Source organism: Chiloscyllium punctatum, chromosome 20, assembly GCF_047496795.1.
Source record: "Chiloscyllium punctatum isolate Juve2018m chromosome 20, sChiPun1.3, whole genome shotgun sequence".
Classification (NCBI taxonomy): Eukaryota; Metazoa; Chordata; class Chondrichthyes; order Orectolobiformes; family Hemiscylliidae; genus Chiloscyllium; species Chiloscyllium punctatum.
This window is the reverse complement of record NC_092758.1, coordinates 82,904,645-82,928,991: the sequence shown is the minus strand read 5'-3', so window position 1 is coordinate 82,928,991 and position 24,347 is coordinate 82,904,645. Positions and strand designations below refer to the sequence as shown.

Here is a 24,347-nt window from a genome sequence, read left to right as displayed (position 1 = left end):
AAATCTGCCTCTCTTCACCAATCCTCTATCCATGCTAACACACCATTTCTAACACCGCAGGCTCTTACCTTATTGAACAGCTGGATATTACATCTACTTGTACCCATTTATCTATCCTGCTTGTTATCTCCTTGAAGAACCATAACATGATTTCCTCTTGACGAAGCCTTGCTGACTCTGCCTAATAATTTTCTATGTTTCCAAATGCTCTGCTATTACATCCTTTACAATAGACGCTAATATTTGCCCAATGACGGGCGTTATGTTTCCAATCGTCTGGGACACTCCCAGAACCTAAGGATTCTTGGAAGATTACTATCAGTGCAACCACTGACTTTGCAGCTGCTGCCTTTATAATCACAGGATGCAACCCATCAGATTTAGGGGAGTTATTAACCTTTAACTTTGTTAGTTTCTCTTGTACTTTCTCCAGCAAAAGTTAATTTGTTTATTTTCTCCGCATCTTTAGCCTCTTGCTTATTGATAATTTTCATGATGCTATAAGCATCCTCTACTGTGAAGAATGATATGAAATATTACTCAATTCCTCTACTATTTCCTGATACCCCATTATTATTTCCCCAGCATCATTCTCGAAGGGCCTAAGTTCACCGTTGCCCATTCTCTCCCTTTTTATACATTTAAAGTAACTCTCGCTGTCTGTTTTTATATTACTTGTTGGCTCATTTGGTTTATTTTCTTTCCTTTTTTTGGTCATCTTTTAATGGCATTTCCAATTCCTTGATTTACCCCAAAGTTTTGTTATATTGTATGTCTTTTTCATCTAATTTGATACTGTCTGTAACCTTCTTGATTAACTCCCTTGCTGACATTCTTCTTCCTCACTTATATCTGTTGTGAACTGTTTTGTCAAACATTAGCCGTTGTTCATCACTGTCTATCTGTTAAACCCCTTTCTTTGGGTGTCCAGCCAACTCTGCCCTCATTCACATCCCTCAGAGGGCAGAGGGGCACTTGGTTTAATATCGCTTGCACCATCTACTTAGCTGGCACATCAGGGAGGCAAAAGTGAGGACTGCAGACGCTGGAGATCAGAGTTGAAGAGTGTGGTGCTGGAAAAGCACAGCCGGTCAGACAGCATCCGAGGAGCAGGGGAAGTCTGCGTTTCGGGCATGAGCTCTTCATCAGGACATCAGCCAAGGTTATGTCTTTGGGTATCAGGAGTGGGAGATGAACCTATAACCTTCTGGTTCAGAAATGTAGATATTGCCAGCTATATAAACGTTGGTATGAAGGACATACAGTGTGTGATACGGATCTGTAGCTCCTACCTGTTTTGCACCATACTCATAGCCATCCAGTCACTTGGGTAAACATTCTTCTCAATCAAATCCTTGAACAGGATAAACGTTTCCATGAAGAAATCCTGCAGCAAAAAGCATCAGTTAGGAAAGAGTAAGAAATTGATCTGGAAGAACTGAAAATAAATGTCACATTCAGTCTCATGCAACCGAAACTTTTGTTTTTTTTTCACAAACAGTTATTGGCTGAAAATCACACATGATCATCACCCCATGATTAATAAAGGGCCTTTATTCATTGCAAACACAAACAAAAACAGAAATTGCTGGAAAAGCTCAGCAGGTCTGGCAGCACCTATTGAGAGAAATCAGAGTTAACGTTTCGAGTCCAGTGACCCTTCCTCAGAACTCTCGATTATTCATTGCGACCTCTCCTGAAAGCATGGGATGTGGGTCTTCATCTCAGAAGCACAATTATAGTATCATACCCTCGCAGATTACACTGAAGGGGCTAAACTATTTGAAGAGCATTACATTCACTCTAAAATGTCATAATGGACAATAGGTTTGGTAATGAATGAGCAGAGTCATTCTGCCTATTTTACCCATTTCTCTGAAAATAATTCAAAAATCAACGTTGGCTCAGAAACTGCACCTCCAACGTTCTACTTGCAAAACCACTCACACACTCTTTTACCTTCAGTTTCAAAGCATTAAAGCACCAGCATTTGAAAAGGTATTGTCATCTTTCATCTGTAGTACTCACTGCATTTACTACTGCCACCTTTTCTAAGGAACGTCTCCAAACTCTTCAGCCTCCATAAGACAAGCAGCCAATTTATCATCAACATTTGAGAGATGTAGAGCCATAGAGAAGTACAATAAGGAAATAGACCCTTCGGTCCAATTCATCCATGCCGACCGATATCCTAAATTAATCTAGTCCCAGTTTCCAAAATGTGATCCTTATCTCTACTCATATACCCATCCAGATACCTCTTAAATGTATTTGTACCAGCCTCTGCCACTTCCTCTGGCAATTCATTCCAGACACACATCCTCCTCTACATGAAAAGGTTGCCCCTTAGGTCCCCTTTAAATGTTTCCCCTCTCACCTTAAATCTATGTCCTCTAATTTTGGACTTCCCTACCCTGGGGAAAGGAACTTGTCTATTTATCCTATCCATGCACCTCATGACTTTATACATTTCTGTATGCTCCAGGGAAAACAGCCCCAGCCTATCCAGCTTCTCCCTATAGCTCAAACCCTCCAACCCTGGCAAGATCTTCCACCTCGGCTTCACAATCTGAACATAATAGAAGAAAAAGGGCAAGTTCATGAAAACAATGTACCTCCTGGTCTATTCAGAGTATCCACCACAATTAAAATGACATTGCATCATGGCTCCTATTCAATCCTTGAGGCCAAACCTCAGATTAAAAAGACTTTAGAGCTAGTTGGTGAAAACAAAAATCTGGTGAACTCCTCTCCAATCATTTTGGATAATTGTAACAAGGGGACCACCCTGGTCCTGGTTTACAAAGTAATCAGTTTTCTACCCTAACTGGAAACAAGACCAACTCTCCCTCAATGGTCTGAAAATTACTTTTCTTTATCTTTTGCAATGCTTCAATTAATTAAATCTGTGGCCCTTGTTTTAATTGTATGACGCACAAACAGTGAGCCCACCATTAAATTTACAATTTTGAGATGTCTATTCAGAAGTCTATCAACGTTAGGGAAGAAGCTGTTCTTGAATATGTTGGTATGAGTGTTTCGGTTTTTGTACCTTCTGCCTGATGGAAGGGGTTGAAAGGATGGGATATGCACTGCAGAGCAGCTATTCAACTCTGGAGTGCATCACAGCTGATTTTGATCCTGTCATCCACAACCTTCAATCAATCAGGAATGATTGGCTTGCCACTGATGTACCCAAACTCCAAACCAATGGTATCACCCACACCGTCAGTCCATCTGGGAGGGCAGTATTCCATCGCTTTTTGGACTGTGCTCTCCTCAGATGTACAAACATATTCATTTTTGACATCACAGCCCAGCAAATAAAAACTTTTAATTTCCACCTGCTCATTGGATTTCTCTGAGGTACTGCAACTAATCTTAAGTTGCAGAGGCTGGGAGCCAAGGAATCTGTAAACTTGGGTTTTGGAGGTTTGCATAAAGGTTTGTAGCTCAGGTGCCAGCTATTGTGGTTGTGGGTATGTTCACTGAGTTGGGAAGTTGATTTGCAGATGTTTCATCCCCTGTCTAGGTGACATCTTCAGTGCTTTGGAGCCTCCTGTGAAGTGCTGCTGTACTGTGTCTTCTGGAATTTATTTGGTTCTCATCCTGCTGCTTCCAGTTTCCAGTTCCAGTTGCTCGTTGTAGTGGCCGGTATATTGGGCCTAGGTGAATGTGCTTGTTGATGGAGTCCATGGCTGAGTGCCATGCCTCTAGAACCCCTCTGACTGTCCTCTGTTTAGCTTGTCCTATGATCGGTGTGTTGTCCCAGTTGAATTTGACCTCCTTGTCATCAGTGTGTGTGGCCATGGTGGCTAGTGGCTAGTTGATGTTCGTGGATAGAACATAGAAACATAGAACATAGAAAAAATACAGCGCAGTACAGGCCCTTTGGCCCTCGATGTTGCGCCGATCCAAGCCCACCTAACCTACACTAGCCCACTATCCTCCATATGCCTATCCAATGCCCGTTTAAATGCCCATAAAGAGGGAGAGTCCACCACTGCTGCTGGCAGGGCATTCCATGAACTCACGACTCACTGAGTAAAGAATCTACCCCTAACATCTGTCCTATACCTACCACCTCTTAATTTAAAGGATGTGGATTGTTAGTTGTCTGCCAGTTTGTCCTATATAGTGCTTCATGGAATCTTATAAACTATGTTTGTCCTGCACATGATGGGGATTGGGGTAGTTTGTTTTGGTGAGTTGTTGTCTGGATTTTGGGGTTGAAGAGATCAATTTAGTACTGCTGACTGTCTTTTGCTGACAGAGGTGCAGGTGCCCACTGGTTCAGAATGTCACTGATCAAACAGATAGAAAATTGCAACAACATACGTTTGCACAGTTTCTTTCATCCATATTCTAACATGAGACATTGTGCCTTAGTGTGCTCAATGGATTATGTCGATGGAAGATTTTGTTGTTTCTGTCTTTTTTGATATCTCTCATCCCAATTGCCTGCTCCCCCTGCTAAATTCAGTGCTGCCCTATTCTCTATCCACGGAGAGTGTAGTCAGACATGACGCTACTGAAAATCTGATTCAACTTTCCTGCTCGGGTTCTGACTCAGGACATGGATCCACTGATTTTGTCCTGATGTCCTCCTGCCTGTCTCCCCCCCCTTCAAAACCCTCTGTCTGCCAAATCTGTGTCTGTGACATGGTAGAGGTGAGATAGATTGAATATTATGCTTTGTTCTTGCGTTTTATTTGTTCAAAGCAATCTTTCCTGCATCAAAGAACTTTGAGAAATTTGCATTTTTTAAATTAGATATTCAAGGAAGTATAAAAATATTGATGTTTACAGTCTGTGACAACAAAACGTTTCCCCCGGGGCTTCAAATGGGATTGCACTGCCAGAAGTCAAAACTCAACGTAATTATTATATACCATCTTTGCAATGTCGAAATAAAGAATGTGCATTTCAATCATCCTTTCTTCATCTTCAGGATACTTCCTCATATCCAATTAAATAATTTTGAAGTGTGGTCGCTTCCAAAAATTTTGAAACCATATTGCACATAAGTGATGCTGATTTTCTGAGACAGAAATGTTGGCTGGGCACCAGAATAACTTTCTGCCCTTGATTCAATTAATATCACGGGATTTTTATATCCACCTGTTTAGGCAAGCAGTGACTTGGGTTTCACAAGATGGCACCTCTGGCAGTGCAGCACCTCTTCAGGAGTGCACTGAAGTGTCAGCTCAGACCAGGCATCATCAGATTTTGTTAAACTCAAGAACAGGCAACCAAACTAAGTGGATGAATAGGAATGCACTTTAATAACACTACATAATCACTCATATAAGATGGATCACTGTGCTTGCACACAGACAATCAATACTGAGCACTCTCTTCTATAACACGATCCTGAGGCCAGCCTTCTCACTTGCAGGCAGTGAAGGAGGCTACCGGTATGTTGGCCCTTGCAGCAAGAGGATTCCAGTACAGGAGCTGGGATGCCTTGCTGCAATTGTACAGGGGCCTCGGTGAGACCACACTGATGCATTATCTGCAGTTTTGGTCTCCTTATCTGAGGAAGGATGGAAGCTCTGATTATGAAGGGAGTGCAACAAAGGTTTTTTAAAGTAGAATCCCCTACAGTGTGGAAGCAGGTCATTTGGCCCATTGAGTCCACACCGACCCTCCCACCCCCCAACCACCAACCCTATTCGTGTAACTCCGCATTTCCCATGGCTAATCCACCTAGCCTGCACATCCCTGAGTACTATGGGCAATTTAGCATGGTAAAAACAATGACGGCAGATGCTGGAAACCAGATTCTGGAGTAGAATGGTGCTGGAAAAGCACAACAGTTCAGGCAGCATCTGAGGAGCAGGAAAACTGACGTTTCGGGCAAAAACCCTTCATAGGAATCCTGATGAAGGGCTTTTGCCCAAAACGTCAATTTTCCTGCTCCTCGCAATTTAGCATGGCCAATCCACCTAATCTGCACATTTTTGGATTGTGGGAGGAAACCGGAGCACCTGGAGGAAACCCACACAGACTCAGAGAGAATGTGCAAACTCCACACAGACAGTCACCCAAGGCTGGAATCAAACCCAGATCCCTGGCGCTGTGAGGGAGCACTGACCACTGAGCCACTGTGTCACCCTGAAAAACATTTAGCAGACTGAATCCTGGGATGGTAGGACTGGCCTAAGAAGAGAGACTGGATCAGTTGGAAATATATTCACAAGCGTTTGGAAAAATGAAGAGGGTCATCTCATAGAAATCTATAAAATTCCAACAGGGAAATCAGCAGAGTAAACCCAGCAAGGGTGGTCCAATGGCGAAGGAGTCCAGAACCTGGTGTTACAGTCTGAGGATAGAGTGTAGTTGGTTGAGGACTGAGATGAGGATAAATTTCTTAACCCAGAGAGTGGAACTCTCTGCCACAGACAGCGGTCCATACCAAAACATTGAATGTTTTCAAGAAGGAGATGAACATAGTTCAAAGAGGATCAAAAGATATGGGGAGAAAGGAGGAACAGGGAACTGAGTTGGATGATCAGGTGTGACCATATTGAATGGTGAAGCAGGGTCAAAGGGTCAAATGGGCGAAAGTGAAGACTGCAGAAGCTGGAGATTAGAGTCGAGAGTATGGTGCTGGAAAAACACAGCAGGTCAGGGAGTATGTGAGGAGTAGGAGAATCAACATTTCAGGCAAAAGCCCTTCAGTAAGAATGCCTGATGAAGGGCTTATGCTCGAAATGTCAACTCTCCTGCTCCTCGGATACTGCCTGATTGGCTGTGCTTTTCCAGCATCAAACATTTTGACTCTAATCTTCAGCATCTGCAGTCCTCACTTTTCCCCATTTTCTATGTGTCTACGAAATGATTGCACTAACGTTTGGTGGCAGTGAGCGATGTAAATCAGGTATTGGGTTTTATTTAAACAGTCAGTTCTGAGCAGCGGACAAGAAAGTGACACGATCCTGTCACTGTGTGAACCATTGCTGTGACAACAATTCCCACACTATGCACAGTTCTGGCTTCCTCAATATACAATAGATGCTGCTGAACACCATTGCCAGACAATTGAAGGGATGGAGGGATGGGATTGTGAAAAGTGATTATGTAAATTGGACAGATTCTCAATGGAAAGAGAGGCCAGGAGGTGACATGATTGTTGTTTTTTATTAAGGATTCCAAAAGGAGTCGATAATGAAGATCTTGACAGGCTATTACATCTTGTTCAGAGCAGTGTAATCAAAGGAACATGATTGGCATTTGAAGGTGAGGTAAGATTTGAAACCAATATGCAGAAACAATGACTAGGATTTTCCCTGTGAGCTGTGAACCGTGCTGTCAGTGTTAAATGGGGCACAGTATATTGCAGTTTGTGGCCAATAGGCAATTTTTCCACCAAATTGTCAATAAATAACCAAACCACGAGAGTACTGTCCAGTCTGTTGTGTCCAAGTCAGCCTCCTTTCATCAATGCTGTCAGTGGCCTGGCACATACAGCTCGGTAACCTGGCTAAGCCCTGACTCCTCATTCTGCCTCCTGGAAAAGGACCAGAGGGCAGGATGGAGCAATGGAACTGCATTACCAACTGGTGACCTTTCTTCCTGGTCACAACAAAGTTCAAAATTCATTCCACTACCTCTCCTCTCCTGCTCACCCAGCCCCTCTCCCCTACCTGTGCACCCCTCCACCTGCTTATCTGCCCCCCCTTGCCTACCTTCCTCCTGTTTGCCTGCCCCCTCCCCATGCTTTCTTGCCCACCTGCCCTTCCTCCTATGCCCACTGCATTCTTCTTTTCCCCTTCTTCCTGCCTTGACTCTTCCCTCTTTCCTTACCCCCTCCTCACCCATATCACCTCCATGACATGATCTTTCCTGAAGAACACTAACATTACCTTTGCCCCACCCCTAGCATCACCATTGTGCGGCGTGGGGTGGGTCATTGGTTAGCACTGCTGCCTCACAGTGCCAGGGACCCGGGTTCAAATCCACCCCCGGGTGACTGTCTGTGTGGAGTTTGCACATTCTCCCCGTGTCTGCATGTGTTTCCTCCAGGTACTTCGTTTTCACCCCATAATCCAAAAATGTGCAGGTTAGGTGGATTGGCCATGCCACATAGTGTCAAGGAATGTAGAAATGCAGGGATAGAGTAGTGGAGGGAGGGGAAACATGGTGGATTTGGGTGGAATGCTCTTCAGACAGTCAGTGTGACTCAATGGGCTGAATGGCCTGCTTCCACACTGTTGGGATTCTATGAGTGAGTCTTTGAAACAGCAGACAGTTTGATGCTGGATCTTGGGAGAATTCAGTCATTTAACAGCAAACTGGAGATATTTCTTTCACAATTGCCAATAATATGCGTTGGAAGGAACAAGTGAGTTTGAGAGATAGCATCAGATCTGACATTCGTCACTCGCAATGGGAGAGGCAGTGAAATGGTGGTAATGCCCTTTGGACTAGTCATTGAGGACCCCAGACTAACGTTCTGAGGACATGGGTTCGAATCTCACCACAACAGATGGTGAAACAGGAAGCCAGTAAACAATATTGCAATTAAAAAGCTAATCTAATGGCAACCATGTAACCGCTATTGATTCCTGTTAAAAGAACAAACAGTTCACTTTTGAGATAATAATCTGCCAATCTTACCTGGCGGCCTACAGGTGTGGTTGATCCTTCAATGCTGTCTAGTCCTTTGAGCAATAAAAAGTAGCCTTGTCCACAATAGCTAATGAACGCAAAGAAAATGCTAATTGTGTCACAGTAAGGATCAGCTGGCTAATTCTGCTCAATGTTAACCGTTCTGGGCCTCCTCCACCACCTAAGCAAGGCCACCCAGAAACTGGAGAAACAACACCTCATCTTCTGCCTCGGGAGCCGACAGCCACGCGGCCTCAACATTGAATTCCCCAGTTTCCAAATCTCCCCACTCTCCACCCCACCCCATCCCACCCTAGATCCAACCCTCCGACTTGGCTCTGCCCTCATGACCTGTTCTACCTGTCCATCTTCCTTCCCACCAATCCTCGCCAACACCCCATCACAATTGCCTCCCATTTGCATTTGCCTATCGCCTTCCCATCTACCTTTCCCCCACCCCCAACATTTATCTCTCAGCCCCCTTCCCCCTTCACATTCCTGATGAAGGGCTTTTGCCCGAAACATAGGCTCTCATGCTCCTCAGATGCTGCCTGGCCTGCAGCAACTGCAGCGCCATGTTGTAACGCCTCCCTCATTTTTAAACCAGTACCCCTAGTTCTAGACTCGACCACAACTGAATGCACCCTTTCACTATCCACCAGGCAAGTCCCCTCAGGATCTTATATGTTTCCATTTTATTTATTCACAGAATGTAAACATTACAATGTTGACAGGATTTGAGTGTCTGAGCTACAGGGAGAGGCTGAACAGGCTGGGGCTGTTTTCCCTGGAGTGTCGGAGGCTGAGGGGTGACTTTACACTGGGTTATAAAATCATGAGGGACATGGATAGGGTAGATAGACAAGGTCTTTTCCCTGAGGTGGGGGAGTCCAGAACTAGACAGCATAGAATTAGGGTGAGAGAGGAAAGATATAAAAGGGGCCTAAGGGGCAACATTTTCACACAGAGGGTGGTGCATGTATGGAATGAACTGTCAGAGGAAGTGGTGGAGGCTGGTACAATTACAGCATTAAAAAGGCATCTGGATGAGTATGTGAATAGGAAGGGTTTGGAGCGATATGGACCAAATGCTGGCAAATGGGGTTAGATTAATTTAGGATATCTGGTCAGCACGGACGAGTTGGATCGAAAGGTCTGGTTCCATGCTGAATATCTCCATGACTCTATTATGACTAGGGACAGCATTTTTTGCCTAGAGAACAGTTAAAAGTCAAACATATGGGTCTGAAATCACTGGTTGGCAGCTTTCATCCCCTAAAGGACATTAATGTTGTTTAATTCCCCAATCAACAACGATTACTATTCAACATTTAACTCTGGATTCCTTTTTTTTTATTATTGATTTCAAATTCCACTACCTGTCAAGGCAAAATTCAAACTCAGGTTCTCAGAACATACCTGAGTCTTGGGTTTATAGTCAAGTGATAATACCATTAAACCATCACCTCCTCAGGATCATTGCTGACTCTCCTAAACTCCAGAGGATACAGACCCAGCCTCTCTAGTCTTCCCTCATAAGACAGGATAAAAACAATGACTGCAGATGCTGGAAACCAGATTCTGGATTCGTGGTGCTGGAAAAGCACGGCAGTTCAGGCAGCATCCGAGGAGCAGTAAAATCGACGTGTCGGGCAAAAGTCCTTCATCCCTGTAATCCTGATGAAGGACTTTTGCCTGAAACGTTAATTTTACTGCTCCTCGGATGCTGCCTGAACTGCTGTGCTCTTCCAGCACCACCAATCCAGAATTCCCACATAAGACAATTCATTCATTTCAGGTATTGTTCTGGTAAACTTTGTCTGAAATGCTTCCAATGCATTAACTTCCTTCCACATATATAGTCACCATGGTAATTAGTGAGTTCAAAATGGTGGGTGGGCTGCCAATTTTTACCCCCGAGCACCTTCCAGAATTTTGGGAGACAGGTGCGATGACATTGCATTGCCGACATATTCCTATCAGTGCATTGGGTGGGTATGTGGTATGAGGCCAGGGTGGTAGAGGTGGTGCTCCTAATCTGGAATACCCAGCTCCAAGTTGCTAAAAACAGGCAGGTTTCATTTGCTTGTGCCTGGGTCAGTGCAGGATAACTTTCCTTTATTGGTCAGAGCATTGAGTATAGGAGTTGGGAGGTCATCTTGTGGCTGTACAGGACATTGGTGAGGCCACGTTTGGAATATTGTGTGCGATTCTGGTCTCTTTTCTATTAGAAAGATGTTGTGAAACTTGAAAGATTTACAAGGATGTTGCCAGGGTTGGAGGATTTGAGCTATAAGGAGAGGCTGAACAGGCTGCGGCTGTTTACCCTGGAGCATCGGGTGCTGAGGGGTGACCTTATTGAGGGTTATAAAATCATGAAGGGCGTGAATAGGGTAAATAGATAAGGTCTTTTCCCTGGAGTGGGGAGTCCAGAACTAGAGGGCATAGGTATAGGGTGTGAGGAGAAAAATTTAAAAGGGACCTAAGGGGCAACCTTTTCACACAGAGGGTGGTATGTGAATGGAATGAGCTGCCAGAGGAAGTGGTGGAGGCTGGTACAATTACAACATTTAAAAGGCATTTGGATGGGTATATGAATAGGAAGGCTTTGGAGGGATAAGGGCCAACTGCTGGCAAGTGAGACTAGATTGGGTTGGGCTATCTGGTCGGCTTGGACAAGTTGGACCAAAGGGTCTGTTTCCATGCTGTACATCTCTATGACTCTATAACTGTTGGAAATTAAATCTTACATTTATTTCACAACTCCATTCCCATTATATCATACCATCACTGGAATGGTGAACGATACAAGCCTTCGTATTTTTAAAGATCATAGCCTCTTGTTGAAAGAGGCCTGCAATGTTAAAGGTTCTTTCATTCAGCAGAGATATATCCATGGAGTTGTAGAGTCATACGACACAGAAACCAACCCTTCGTTCTCACCCATCCATACTGACCACAATCCCAAGCTAAACTAGCCCCACCTGCCTGCGCTTGGCCCATATCCCTCCAAACATTTCTTATTCATGGACTTATCTAAACATTGTAACTACCAGCATCCATCACTTCCTCAGGAAGGTAATTCCAACTAAGAACCACTGTCTGAGTAGAGAAATTTCCCTCTTTTTTAAATCTTTCTCCTTTCACCTTAAAATGTGACCCTTAGTCTTGAAAAAAAAACCCACCCAAGGGAAGAGAGTCTATTTTTCCGATCCAAGCCCCTTATGATTTTATAAAGCTCCATAAGATCACCCCTCAACTTCGTACGCCCAGTGAAAAAGGTCCCAGCCTATCCGGCCCCTCCTTACAAGTCAAACCTTCCACACCTGGAAACATCCTGGTAAATCTTCCTCTCCAGCTTAATAATATCGTTCCTACAACAGGGGGACCAGAACTGGACACAGTACTCCAGAAGAGGCCTCTCCAACATCCTGCACTACATCAAACATTTTTAAAAATTCATTTATTCATGGGATAAGGGCATCAACGGCATTCATCACCCACCCCAGAAGGCATTTGAGAGTCAGCTACATTGCTGTGGGTCTGGAGTCACATGTCGTCTAAACCAGGTAAGAATGACCGTTTCCTTCCCGAAAGGGCATTAGAGTAGCAGATAGTTTTTTTTAACCTCAACAATGGTTTGATGGTCATCATTAGATTCTTATTTCCAAGTTTCTTTATTATTGAACTCAAACTTTAGCATCAGCCATGACAGGATTTGAACTCAGATATCCAGAATATTCCCTGGGTCTTTGGATTAACAGTCGAATGATAATACCACTGGGCCATCACCTCCTGTGTTGGTTCTTGGAATGGGGGTTTCTTCCAATTTCCTGGACAAAACTCCTCTGAAAACAGGTTGATTACCCGTACATGTTAGAATAGATGACCTTCTTTTTACATTCCCTAACCAAGCTGTTCAGAGGTATTACTAAGGTAAAAACAATGACTGCAGATGCTGGAAACCAGATTCTGGATTAGTGGTGCTGGAAGAGCACAGCAGTTCAGGCAGCATCCAAGGAGCAGCGAAGGATGCTGCCTGAACTGCTGTGCTCTTCCAGCACCACTAATCCATAATCCAGAGGTATTACTACTCATCTCAGGAGCAGGTGGCACTTGAGTGTGGCCCTCCTGGCTCAGAGGAAGGGACTCTACCACTGTGCCACAGAAATAGTTAAAGGTTAGCTTCTGGACTATTAGGCTGGTGACATTACAACTGTCTCGCTCATATGGATGACCTGTAGGTCGACAGAATAATGGTTATTTGACTCTACGAGAAGTGACTGGCTTTGAGATCTTTTTTTGACAAAAGTGTTACATAAAAGTGGGTGCTATTTTAAAACTGCAAACATATGACACCACCTCCTGTTAAATAACACTGTTGATCCAAGTAAACTAAGACAGTGCTATTTATTTGCAGATATAAACATATTAAATGAGGTTTACTGGGCTTGTTGTGGAGATTATTTTGACATTGAAGTTTCTTAAGTATCTCTATGTTGTTCGTTCCAACTCCCCAGGGGGGCAGAAATCTATTTTCTCTGCAGCTTGGAAATGAACTCAATAAATTTTTGACCAGAAGTATTGATCAGTGCATTTAAAAAAAATGCCCTGAAATTTCGACAATTTATCTCTTAAAATCAGATTAAGATTTCCCAGCGTCACTGTTCGTAGTAACTTGGCCCTTGCTAAAGAAAGTCACCTTCTGAACATTACTGCTACAAATGTATCACAGAGTGCAGGTGAACTGGTAGGTGCAACTCAGGGGACTCCTCATGTATTATAGTGAAGTGATAAGTACAGCAGGTGGGGGAAGGAACGTCATCAGAGAGGATTGGTTAGGGCTTGGTTCTCCCTTTCTGAAGGCATGGACACTTGCTGAAAGAAGTGTTGCCTTCTTGCATGTATCAAACCCTGATATTAAACTCGCCACCAGTAGTCTCTCTCTAATGCAATAGCATCTCTCTGGGGTCACCAAGCGACTCTCCATCACCCAAGAGAATCTGAAAGATGAGGATTCAAAAAATCGCCTAAATATCCTCTTTCACAACAGAGCATTCAAATAGATTTTCACAGTTCCTTTGCTTTTCAAAAACAAAACTGGTTTGGAATTAAATGGGGGATTTGAAGACGAGGTAATATTTTTAAGGTGTGAGGAGAAAGATTTGAAAAAAGACATGAGGGGCATTTTTTTGTATATACAGAGGTTGGTTCATTCATGGAATGAACTTCCAGAAGAAGTAATTGATGTGGGTACAATATTTAAAATAGATTTGGATAAGTTTATAAATTAGAACTGTTTGGAGGGACATGAGCCAGGAGCAGGCAGGTGGGACAAGTTCAGTTTGAGATTGTGGTCTGCATGGATTGGTTGGACCAAAGGGTCTGTTTCCACGCTGTATGACTCTATGACTCTATGATTGTTTCTTTTATTATATATTTTACCTCGGAATGTATCTCTGTACGTTTTTTTTCTCCTCTGTGCTTCACTCTTTCCCTTTGAACAGGTGCTTGTCAGTGGTGTACCATTGCTGATGGTGTAGAAGGAAGTGTGCACAACCCACTACCCCCCACCACCCCGGATGTTACTCTTTTTTCATGTGGTTGCAATTAAAGCTTACAGTGTGCATAGGAAATGTGAGGCATTCTGCACGGGGCAAGTTCTTCACTGGGAAAACATGATATTGAGCTTTGAAGGAGTCATAAAGAATCAAAGAGGGAGGTTCAACATGAGGTGAACAACTCCTCCAATCATTGCCATGAATGTAATTCTTTCTGAGAGCACAATGGTAGACTTAATGCTCTGGAAGTTTAAATTTGAGGTATAATCATTATGCATTACATTGGTTTCGCTTTATAAATGTGTATATCAGCATTATTTATTGATCACAGCTTAACCACATTAGTGTAGTAGGGACATTGCCTTTATTGTGGAAAAAAAACAATATTGCATGGTGTTGTTTATTCTGTGTTGAATGTTCATGCTAGTTATCAGTTTTGCACTCATCTCACTGTGGGACATGGTTGAACTTACAAGCTTGGCAGACCCCCTCCTTTTATAGCTGGTAAAGGAGCTTGCTCTCTGTGGCAATAATTACAATGTTGTAGATGAACTCAGAGTCATACAGTACAGAAACAGACCCTTCGGTCCAACTCATCCATGCCAACCAGGTTTCCCAAACTAAACCAGTCCCATTTGTCATGCTTAACCCATTGCCTTCTAAACCTTTCCAATTCACGAACCTCTGCCATTTTTCTGTGGCAGCTCATTCCACATATAGAGTCATAGAGATGTACAGCACAGAAACAGACCGTTCAGTCCAACTCGGCCATGCTGACCAGATATTCCAACCCAATCTAGTCCCATTTGCAAGCACCCGGCCCATATCCCTTCCTATTCATATACCCATTCCAAATGCCTTTTAAATGTTGTAATTGTACCACCCACATCATTTCCTCTGTCAGGTCATTTCATACACACACTACCCTCTGCATGTATGAACCACCCTCGATGTGAGAAAGTTCCTCCTTAGGTCACTTTTAAATATTTCTCCTCTGATTTTAAAATTATGCTGTCTAGTTTTTAACTCCCCTACCCAAGGGAAAAGACCTTTGCCATTCATCTTATCCAAACCCCTCATGATTTTTACAAACCTCTGTAAGGATGTAGTGTACCTGGACTTTCAGAAAGCTTTTGATAAAGTCCCACATAGGAGATTAGTGAGCAAAGTTAGGGCATATTGTGTTGGGGGCAAAATACTGACTTGGATTGAAAATTGGCTGGCTGACAGGAAGCAAAGAGTAGTGACAAACGGGTCCCTTTCGGAATGGCAGGCCAGTGGGTACCACAAGGTTCGGTGCTGGGACCGCAGTTGTTTACTTATGCATTAATGATATAGATGAAGGTATTAAAAGTAATATTAGCAAATTTGCTGATGACACAAAGCTGGGTGGCAGGGTGAAATGTGAGGAGGATGTTATGAGAATACAGGGTGACTTAGACAGGCTAGGTGAGTGGATGGATGCAAGCCAGATGCAGTTTAATGTGGATAAATGTGTGGTTATCTACTTTGGTGGCAAGAAAAGGAAGGCATATTACTATCTAACTAGAGTCAAGTTAGGTAAAGGGGAAGTACAACAAGATCTAGGTGTTTTTGTACATCAGTCAATGAAATCAAGCATGCAGGTACAGCAGGCAGTGAAGAAAGCTAATGGCATGCTGCTCTTCATAATCAGAGGAATTGAGTATAAAAGCAAAGAGATCCTTCTGCAGCTGTACAGGGCCCTGATGAGACTGCACCTGGGGTATTGTGTGCAATTTTGGTCTCCAAATTTGAGGAAGGACATTCTGGCTATTGAGGGAGTGCAGCGTAGGTTCACAAAGTCAATTCCCAGAATGGCAGGACTATCATATGTTAAAACTTTGGAGCAAATGGGCTTGTATACACTTGAGTTTAGAAGGATGAGAGGGGATCTGATTAAGATGTATAAGATTATTAAAGGTTTGGACACTCTGGAGGCTGGAAGCATGTTTCCACTGATGGGTGAGTCCAGAACCAGAGGACACAGTTTAAAAATAAGGGTAGGCCATTTAGAATAAAGTTGAGGAGAAACTTCCTCACCCAGAGAGCGGTGGATATATGGAATGCTCTGCCCCAGAAGGCACTGGAGGCCAAGTCTCTGGATACTTTCAAGAAAGAGATGGATAGAGCTCTTAGAGATAGTGGAATCAAGGGTTATGACGATAAGGCAGGAACAGGATACTGATTGTAGATGATCAGCCATGATCATAATGAATGGTGGTGTTGGCTCGAAGGGCTGAATGGCCTAGTCCTGCACCTAAAGTCTATTTTCTATTGTCTATTGTCTATTGTCACCTCTCAACCTCCCGTGTTCCAGGGAAAAAAGTGTCAGCCTATCCAGCCTTTCCTTATAACTCAAACCCTCCAGTCTGGAAACATCCTTGTAAATCTTTTTCTGCACCCTGTCCAATTTAATAACATCCTTCCTCTCACAGGACAATCAGAACTGTACTCCAGAAGTGGCCTGAAAAACATCCTGTTGAACTGCAACATGATATCCCCAATTCCTATGACATAAAGGTTTGAGCAGTGAAGGCAAGTGGGCCAAATGCTTTACTCACTACCCTGTCTACCTGTGATACAACTTTCAAGAAACTATGTACCTGAACCCTTAGGTCTCTGTTTGACAACACTCCCCAGGCCTGACCATTAACTGTATAAGTCGTTCCCTGGTTTGTCTTACCAAAATGCAACATCTTATATTTATCTAAGTTAATTTCCATCTGCCATTCCTCAGCCCACTGGCCCAGTTGATCAAGATTCCATTGTACTCTTAGATAACCTTCTTTATAACTGTCAACTATACCACAACTTTGGTGTCATCCTCAAATTTACTAACCATACTTCCTATAGCTAACGCCCCGAGATAAAAGACATTTGGGTCTATTTTCACCCCACTCATTTTCTTTACTTGATGAACTGCACCGCTGATACCCTTAACACCCTAGGCACCTCCAACTTCAATCCTCTGTGCCCCAGCCCAACCCTCCATCTCAACCACCTTCCAGTCATCCATGCACTGAATCCCAACTTATCTAACCTGACCTCTGCCCTAACCTACCCTCGCTATTCTGGAACCTCCATGCTAGTTGCCATACTCCTGCTTCCTGCTGAATTCAACAAGCTCCTGGAAGTGGTCATCCACAACAAGATTTCTTGGACTCTTCATGAGGACGCACTGGTTACAAACGCTCAACAACGTCTTCTTCCTCATGTAACTGAGGAAATTTGGCATGACAGCAAATACCCTTGCCAACTTTTATAGGCACGCCATCGAGAGCATTCTGTCTGGATGTATCACTACCTGGTATGAAATTGTACCATTCAAGATCGGAGACGGTTACAGAGAGTGGTGAACTCAGCCCAGACAATCACAAAGGCCAACCTCCCATCTATAGAATCCATCTACCAGGCCCACTGTCAAGGAAAGGCCAGCATTCTCAAAGATCCATCCCACCCTGGCAATGTTTTTCTACAACCTCTACCATCGGGGAGAAGGTACAGAAGCCTGAACACACGCACCAGCTGGTTTCGAAACAGTTTCTACCCTATTGTTGTTAGAATACTGAATGGACTCACAAACTCTTAACATTCACCTGTACCTGTGTTTTTGTTTTTGCCGATGTTCACCTATTATTTTCTTATCTATGTAACTTAACTCTGTGATCTGCCTGTATTGCTCACAAGACAAAGCTCTTCACTGTACCTCGGTACATGTGACAATAGATTCAACTCAATTCAGCTACCCAGTTACGACACACACAACTGCACAAAGCTAACGTGATGCATGCTACCTTCAAACAAACATCAACCAGGAGCCATGAGGTTCTCATGCATCATTGATTAAAATCATGAAGCTAGGAAATAACCAAATGAAGGTTGCAGTATTTAGGGCTTGCAAACGTTTTTGAAGTGAGAGGTACCATCCTCAGATGGTGATGGCTAGCGTGAAGGAACATAGCTTTAAATTGAGGGGTGATAGATATAGGACAGCTGACAGAGGTAGTTTCTTTACTCAGAGAATAGTCGGAGTGTGGAACGTTCTGCCTGCAACAGTTGTGGACTCACCAACTTTAAGGGCATTTAAATGGTCAGTGGATAGACATATAGATGAAAATGAAATAGTGTAGGTTGGATAGGCTTCAGATTGGTTTCACAGGTCGGCACAACATCGAGGGCCGAAGGGCCTGTGTTGCGCTGTAATGTTCTATGTTCAGCCGTGGGCCTGGATTTAAACCTGACTCAAGGGCTGACTTCATCTCTTCATTGAAAATCAAAATTTTAGCTCTTGCCAAATGCTGTCCCACTTCTCAACAAATTTCCCCACTCTTACAGGCTCCATTAATATTCTCCTCTATGCATATTTCTCTTTATTTCTTTTTAATGCCTCTCCTCCACCATCTCTCTTTTATTCTTTCTTAATACTCCCTTTCTTTTCTGTCTTTCCATATTTTTCTCCCTGTCTCTTGTGCTCAAATTCTCTCTTCCCTGTTGTTTGCTGAGATCTCTTGAAAGAGGAGACCAACACGAACTGATTTCACTCCACTCCCAGCCTTGTTTAACCTGACACTGTAAGTTAGTCCCATGGTGGGATTAATTGTACAAAGAGCTCTAATACTAAATGACATGGTTAAATATTAATCTACCAATCTATCTTACTCCTTCCTTTGCAAAACACAATGCTCAGATCCACAGCCATCTCATATGGCCTTTCTTAGAGTCTGCTGTCAGTTGACATTTCCTGGATTTTCAATGACCTTTAGCAGCATTGTCCAATTGGCCTTCCTCTCGAACAATTTCAGTTTCTGAGAGAACTTTACACCCCCCTCCCTCTTGAAAAGCTGTGCCAAAATGTGTTCCTCCTATCTGTTTGAATCTGTTCAATATCTACTGTAGTCAAGAGTGTGGTGCTGGAAAAGCACAGCAGGCCAGGCAGTATACAAAGAGCAGGAGAATCAGGAAGGGCTTATTCCCAGAATGTCAATTCTCCTGCTCCTCAGATGCTGCCTGACCAGCTGTGCTTTTCCAGCTCAATGTTGTGCCAACCTGTGAAACCAATCTGAAGCCCATCCAACCTAAACTATTTCATTTTCATCTATATGTCTATCCACTGACCATTTAAATGCCCTTAGAGTTGACAAGTCTACAACTGTTGCAGGCAGAACGTTCCATGCCCCAACTACTCTCTGAGTAAAGATGTCAGTGGGTAGATGCATTGAATCTGCAGTCCTCACTTTCTCCCAATATCTGTAACGACCATCTTGTGGGTCAAATACACAATGGACACATGAACATCATTGTCACACTATGAACATCAATTGACACCGATGGTGTGTTTCTTCCCTTCTTGTGTACAATGGGCAGCCGATCCTGCATGGTTCTAGCCTGTAAAGTTCTGCACCTTTCCCTCTGTAGTCTCACACCTATTTATGTCGATCTTTCATAAATAAATACTTGAGAGTGAGGATGCCCAGTACTGCTATAAGGCTCTACTTATGAAACTTCACAATGCAGCAGGATTAAACCTACTGCTGCTAATCAACTGCTCCAGACTAATTACAAAGATCTGTAAATCCTATGATTCTAGGTCATAGCCAAAATACCCTGCAATCTTCTCTGATCTTGGAAGCAAAACAAAACTGGGACTGGCTACTCACATTCTCCCCGTGTCTATGTGGGTTCCCTCAGGGTGCTCCAGTTTCCTCCCACAATCCAAAGATGTGCAGGTTAGGTGAATTGGACATGTTAAATTGCCCATAGTGTTCTGGGATGTGTAGGTTAGCGGCATCAGTCAGGGGTAAATGTGGAGTAATAGGGTAGGGGAATGGGTCTGGCTGGGTTACTCTGTGGAGGTTTGGTGTGGACCTATTGGACCAATGGCCTGTTTCTGCACTGTAAGGTTTCTATGATTACTCTTTAGTCAAGAGGTTGCCTGTAACTACAAGTTATGAGGACAACAGAGCCTATTAATTCCGTGCATGCTTCAAAATCCCTGTTCCAACACGTATTCTCTTATTTTTAATCCACTTCAGTAACCATCTGCCGTTCTTTTTTTGTCTTGTATTCCAGAAATTCATGATTAAAACATTAGGAAGTTGCTGAGGAAACAAGTACATGCAGAGGCTCAGAGGTTAGGAATGCTTGGCAGAGCAGGCTTGATGAGACAAAGGTACCTTTCCTTTCACCTATATCCTACATTCCAATTCTCTTTTCAAGCTGCCAGTATCAGATGCCCATCCTCTGAGGTCAAAACATCTTTCCCGAGGTCAGGTGCAGAGACAGATGGAAAGAAATCAGATCTAACTAAAGCTTTATTTTGTTCTGGTATAAATCCACCCACTTACAATCTGCATAGATCTTGTATAAGCATACCCTCTGCACCACCCCTTACAAAGATGTTGATTTGGGACACTTGGACCTATTCGAGGGCACTTTCACGACTTTTGTGACTAAACATTTTATGAAATTTCACAGAAACAATGCAAGTATGGGAACTATCCCCCTTTCTGTCCCCTGGTATCAGGGCAGATTAACAACAGTGTGGAAACAGGCCCTTTGGCCCAACAAGTCCGACCCTCCAATTAGTATCCCACCCAGAACCATTCACAATTACTCTACATTTACCCCTGACCTAACTTACACATCCCTGAACACTGTGGGCAATTTAGCATGGCCAATTCACTTAACCTGCACATCTTTGGATGGTGGGAGGAAACCGGAGCACCCAGAGGAAACCCATGCAGACACTGGGAGAATGTGCAAACTCCACACAAACAGTCACCTGAGGCTGGAGTCAAATCCAGGTCCCTGGTGCTGTGAGACAGCAATGCTAACTGCTGAGCCACCATGCCTTTTCTGGACTGTCTCGAAGCAACCAGCAACCAGGCTGGGTAGTGCCACTGGAGGGGATCACCAGGGTCTGTGCCATCAGTGGGTCTGAGCTTGGGCAGCACAGACCTCTTCGTCGCAGTGATTACTCTGAGCTCAGCCAACCCCACTCTGGTGTCATAGAGACAGAATAAGTAAGGCTTCTCCAATCAGAGAATTTGCCTATGCAATGTTTCTCCATTCACAGATGTTTGTATCTCAAATTCAAAGCTGATAGGCTCGTGAGTGAGCCTATCAACATCTAACATGGGAGCAAGCCAGTCTGTAATTGGAGAAGCTGTATGGAGTGGCTGTGTGCAGCAGTTCTATTGGGTGAAGGCCTCGGGGGTTACCAAACAGGGTCCCAAGGCCTCAGGAGATTTCCAAGTGTGAAACTGGGAAACGAGGCAGGGACGGGGGAGGTGATAGGGGAGGAACTGCTAGTCAGGTCCAGAGGATGCAGGAGGTGGTATGAAGGAGGAAGCTGTAAAGAGTTGGGGGGGATAATGGGGAAAGGAGAAGGTTGCAAAGAGTATTAGAAAGAAGGAGGCATGAGGGGAAGAGGAAAGAGAAGACTTCAAGCAGTAGAAGAGGAAGTTTAACGTTGATTGGTAATTGAGAATATTGATAAATTCTTCTAATTCTGCTTTCGTGCAAATCTATTATGTCAACTCAAATGCAGAAGGTATTGGTTCCACATGAATGCATCACCTCATAAATGTCAGTGAGAATGAATAAAAAAGCCCTGACAACCAAGCATTAGTATTTGAAAAAATCTCAAGAAGCACACTTGGAAAAAATATATTTTGCCATTAGTTCAGGTTCAAAGAAATGGGGCTGGTTGCACAATATAAACAACTGAGCTGCGTGTAATTGTCTGACAGAGACTTCACTGTGAACTTTGTCATACTGAAACCTAATCTTAGAGTGGGGACCTTTCATAGAGGCAAAAAGATCAAAGCAAACTCATTTTGCAGGCATCTGTATAAAATAGTTTGATCTCACTGTGCCTATGGTTTCCGATTCTTGAACCAGACGTTTGTGAAGGCTTTGAATAGGACTGAGAAAAGATTCATCAAAATGACTCCAGGGCTCAAGGGTTACAGAGGGGCTACAGTTGTCTACTGAAGAACCAATGATAAACAATCAAATAGCTCAGATCTAATTACATTTAATATGTTTGGCAAAATAACCACAAAGCTAATATGATAAAAATCTTTTTCACACTGAGTAGTTAGGATTTGGTACGGACTCTGCCCCTATGGGTGGAACAGTGGCTCAGTGGTTGGAACTGCTGCCTCACAGTGCTAGGAACCTGTGTTCAATTTCTGTCCTTGAGTGAGTGTCCGCGTGGAGTTTGCACATTTTCCCTATGTCTGCGTGGATTTCCTTCAGGTGCTTTGGTTTCCTCCCACAATCTAAAGGTGTGCAGTTTAGATGGATTGGTCATGCTAAGTTGTCCTTTAATGTCCAAGGTTGTGCAGGTCGTGTGGATCTGGATGAGATGTTCTTCAAGGGTTGCTGCAGACATGATGGGCCAAATGACTTATTTCAGCACTGGAGGGAAGCTGTGTTATTGTGATGGATTTAAGTGCAAATTAGCATTGAAAGGAGAATTGGATAAATACTTGGAGAACAAAAATAAGGAAATAATGGATGGGGAGGGCAAGGGGATAAAACTGACTGGATTTCTCTTCAAAACAGTGGGCACAGATTTGTTGGTTTGAATAGCCAATGCCTTCTATTTCCTCCAGAATGCATTGCATAGTTACTTGACAGAAGTGGTCATGTATTAAAGTGGGCGGGAGGAGAAATGGGACCCAGAAATAGGAGTACCAGAATCCTTTCCTCTCCCTTGCTCTGCAAGTCCCTTTCAGTAGGAGAAAGTGAGGACTGCAGATGCTGGAGATCAGAGTCGAGAGTGTGGTGCTGGAAAAGCACAGCAGGTCAGGCAGCAGGAGAGTCGACGTTTTGAGTATAAACTCTTCTTCAGGATTGATCAAACCCCTTTTCATAGCCTTTGCTTCAGAATTCCCTTCCTAAATCACTCCACCTTTTTCCTTCTTTGAGGCATTCTTCGAATTGTGCTTTTTTGATTTAACTGAATTGAGTTTTTTGAAGACGTAATGAAGAGGATTGATGAAGGCTGAGCAGTCGCCGTGATCTCTCTGGACTTCAGCAAAGCATTCGACAAGGTTCCCCATGGGTGACTGGTTAGCAAGGTTAGATCACATGGAATACAGGGAGAACAAGCTATTTGGATACAGAACTGGCTCGAAGGTAGAACACAGAGGATGGTGATGGAGGGTTGCTTTTCAGTCTGGAGGCCTGTGACCAGCAGTGTGCCACAAGGATCGTTGCTGGGTCTACAGCTTTTCATCACTAATATAAATGTTTTGGATGTGAACATAGGAGGTATGGTTAGTAAGTTTGCAGATGACACCAAAATTGGAGGTTTAGCGGACAGTGAAGAAGATTACCTCAGAGTACAATGGGATCTTGATCAGATGGGCCAACGGGCCAAGGAGAGCCAAGATAAATGTGAGGCGCTGCATTTTGGAAAGATAAATCAGGGCAGGACTTATGCACTTCATGGTGAGGTCCTGGGAAATGTTGCTGAACAAAGAGACTTTGGAGTGCAGGTTAATAGATCCTTGAAAGTGGAGTTGCAGATAAATAAGATGGTGAAGAAGTTGATTGGTATGCTTGCCTTTAATGGTCAGTATGTTGCGTATTGGAGTTGTGAAGTCACGTTGTAGGTGTACAGGACATTGTTTAGACCACTTTTGGCATACTGCGTGTAATTCTGGTCTCCCTGATATAGGAAAGCTGCCGTGAAACTTGAAAGGGTTCAGAAAGGATTTACAAGGGCTGGAGGGTTAAAGAAACAGGGAATCACTGGATAGGCTGGAGCTATATTCCCTGGAGTATCAAAAGCTGAAGGGTGACCTTATAGAGGATTACAAAATCATGAGGGGCATGGATAGGATAAATAGGCAAAGTCTTTTCCCTGGGGTGGGGGAGACCAGACCAAGACAGCATAGGCTTAGGGCAAGAGGAAAAAGATTTAAAGGGATCTAAGGGGCAATTTTTTCACACAGAGGGTGATGCATTTATGGAATGAGCTGCCAGAGGAAGTGGTGGAGGTTGGTAAAATTACAACATTTAAAAGGCATCTGGATGCGTATATGAATAGGAAGTGTTTAGAGGGATATGGGCCAAATGCTGGCAAATGGGACTAGATTAGTTTAGAATATCTGGTCAGCATGGACGGGTTGGACCGAA

At 43.5% G+C, this 24,347-nt stretch overlaps 1 protein-coding gene across 1 annotated transcript in view; it reads right to left on the bottom strand.

The window, feature by feature from the left end:
• LOC140492226 (dedicator of cytokinesis protein 2-like) overlaps nucleotides 1-24,347 on the bottom strand; it is a 731,998-nt gene that overhangs the window by 220,803 nt on the left and 486,848 nt on the right. Inside the window, exon 29 of the mRNA XM_072591134.1 lies at nucleotides 1,293-1,387. Within this exon, the coding sequence (XP_072447235.1) occupies nucleotides 1,293-1,387 (95 nt within the window). The remainder of the gene's footprint in view (nucleotides 1-1,292; nucleotides 1,388-24,347) is intronic.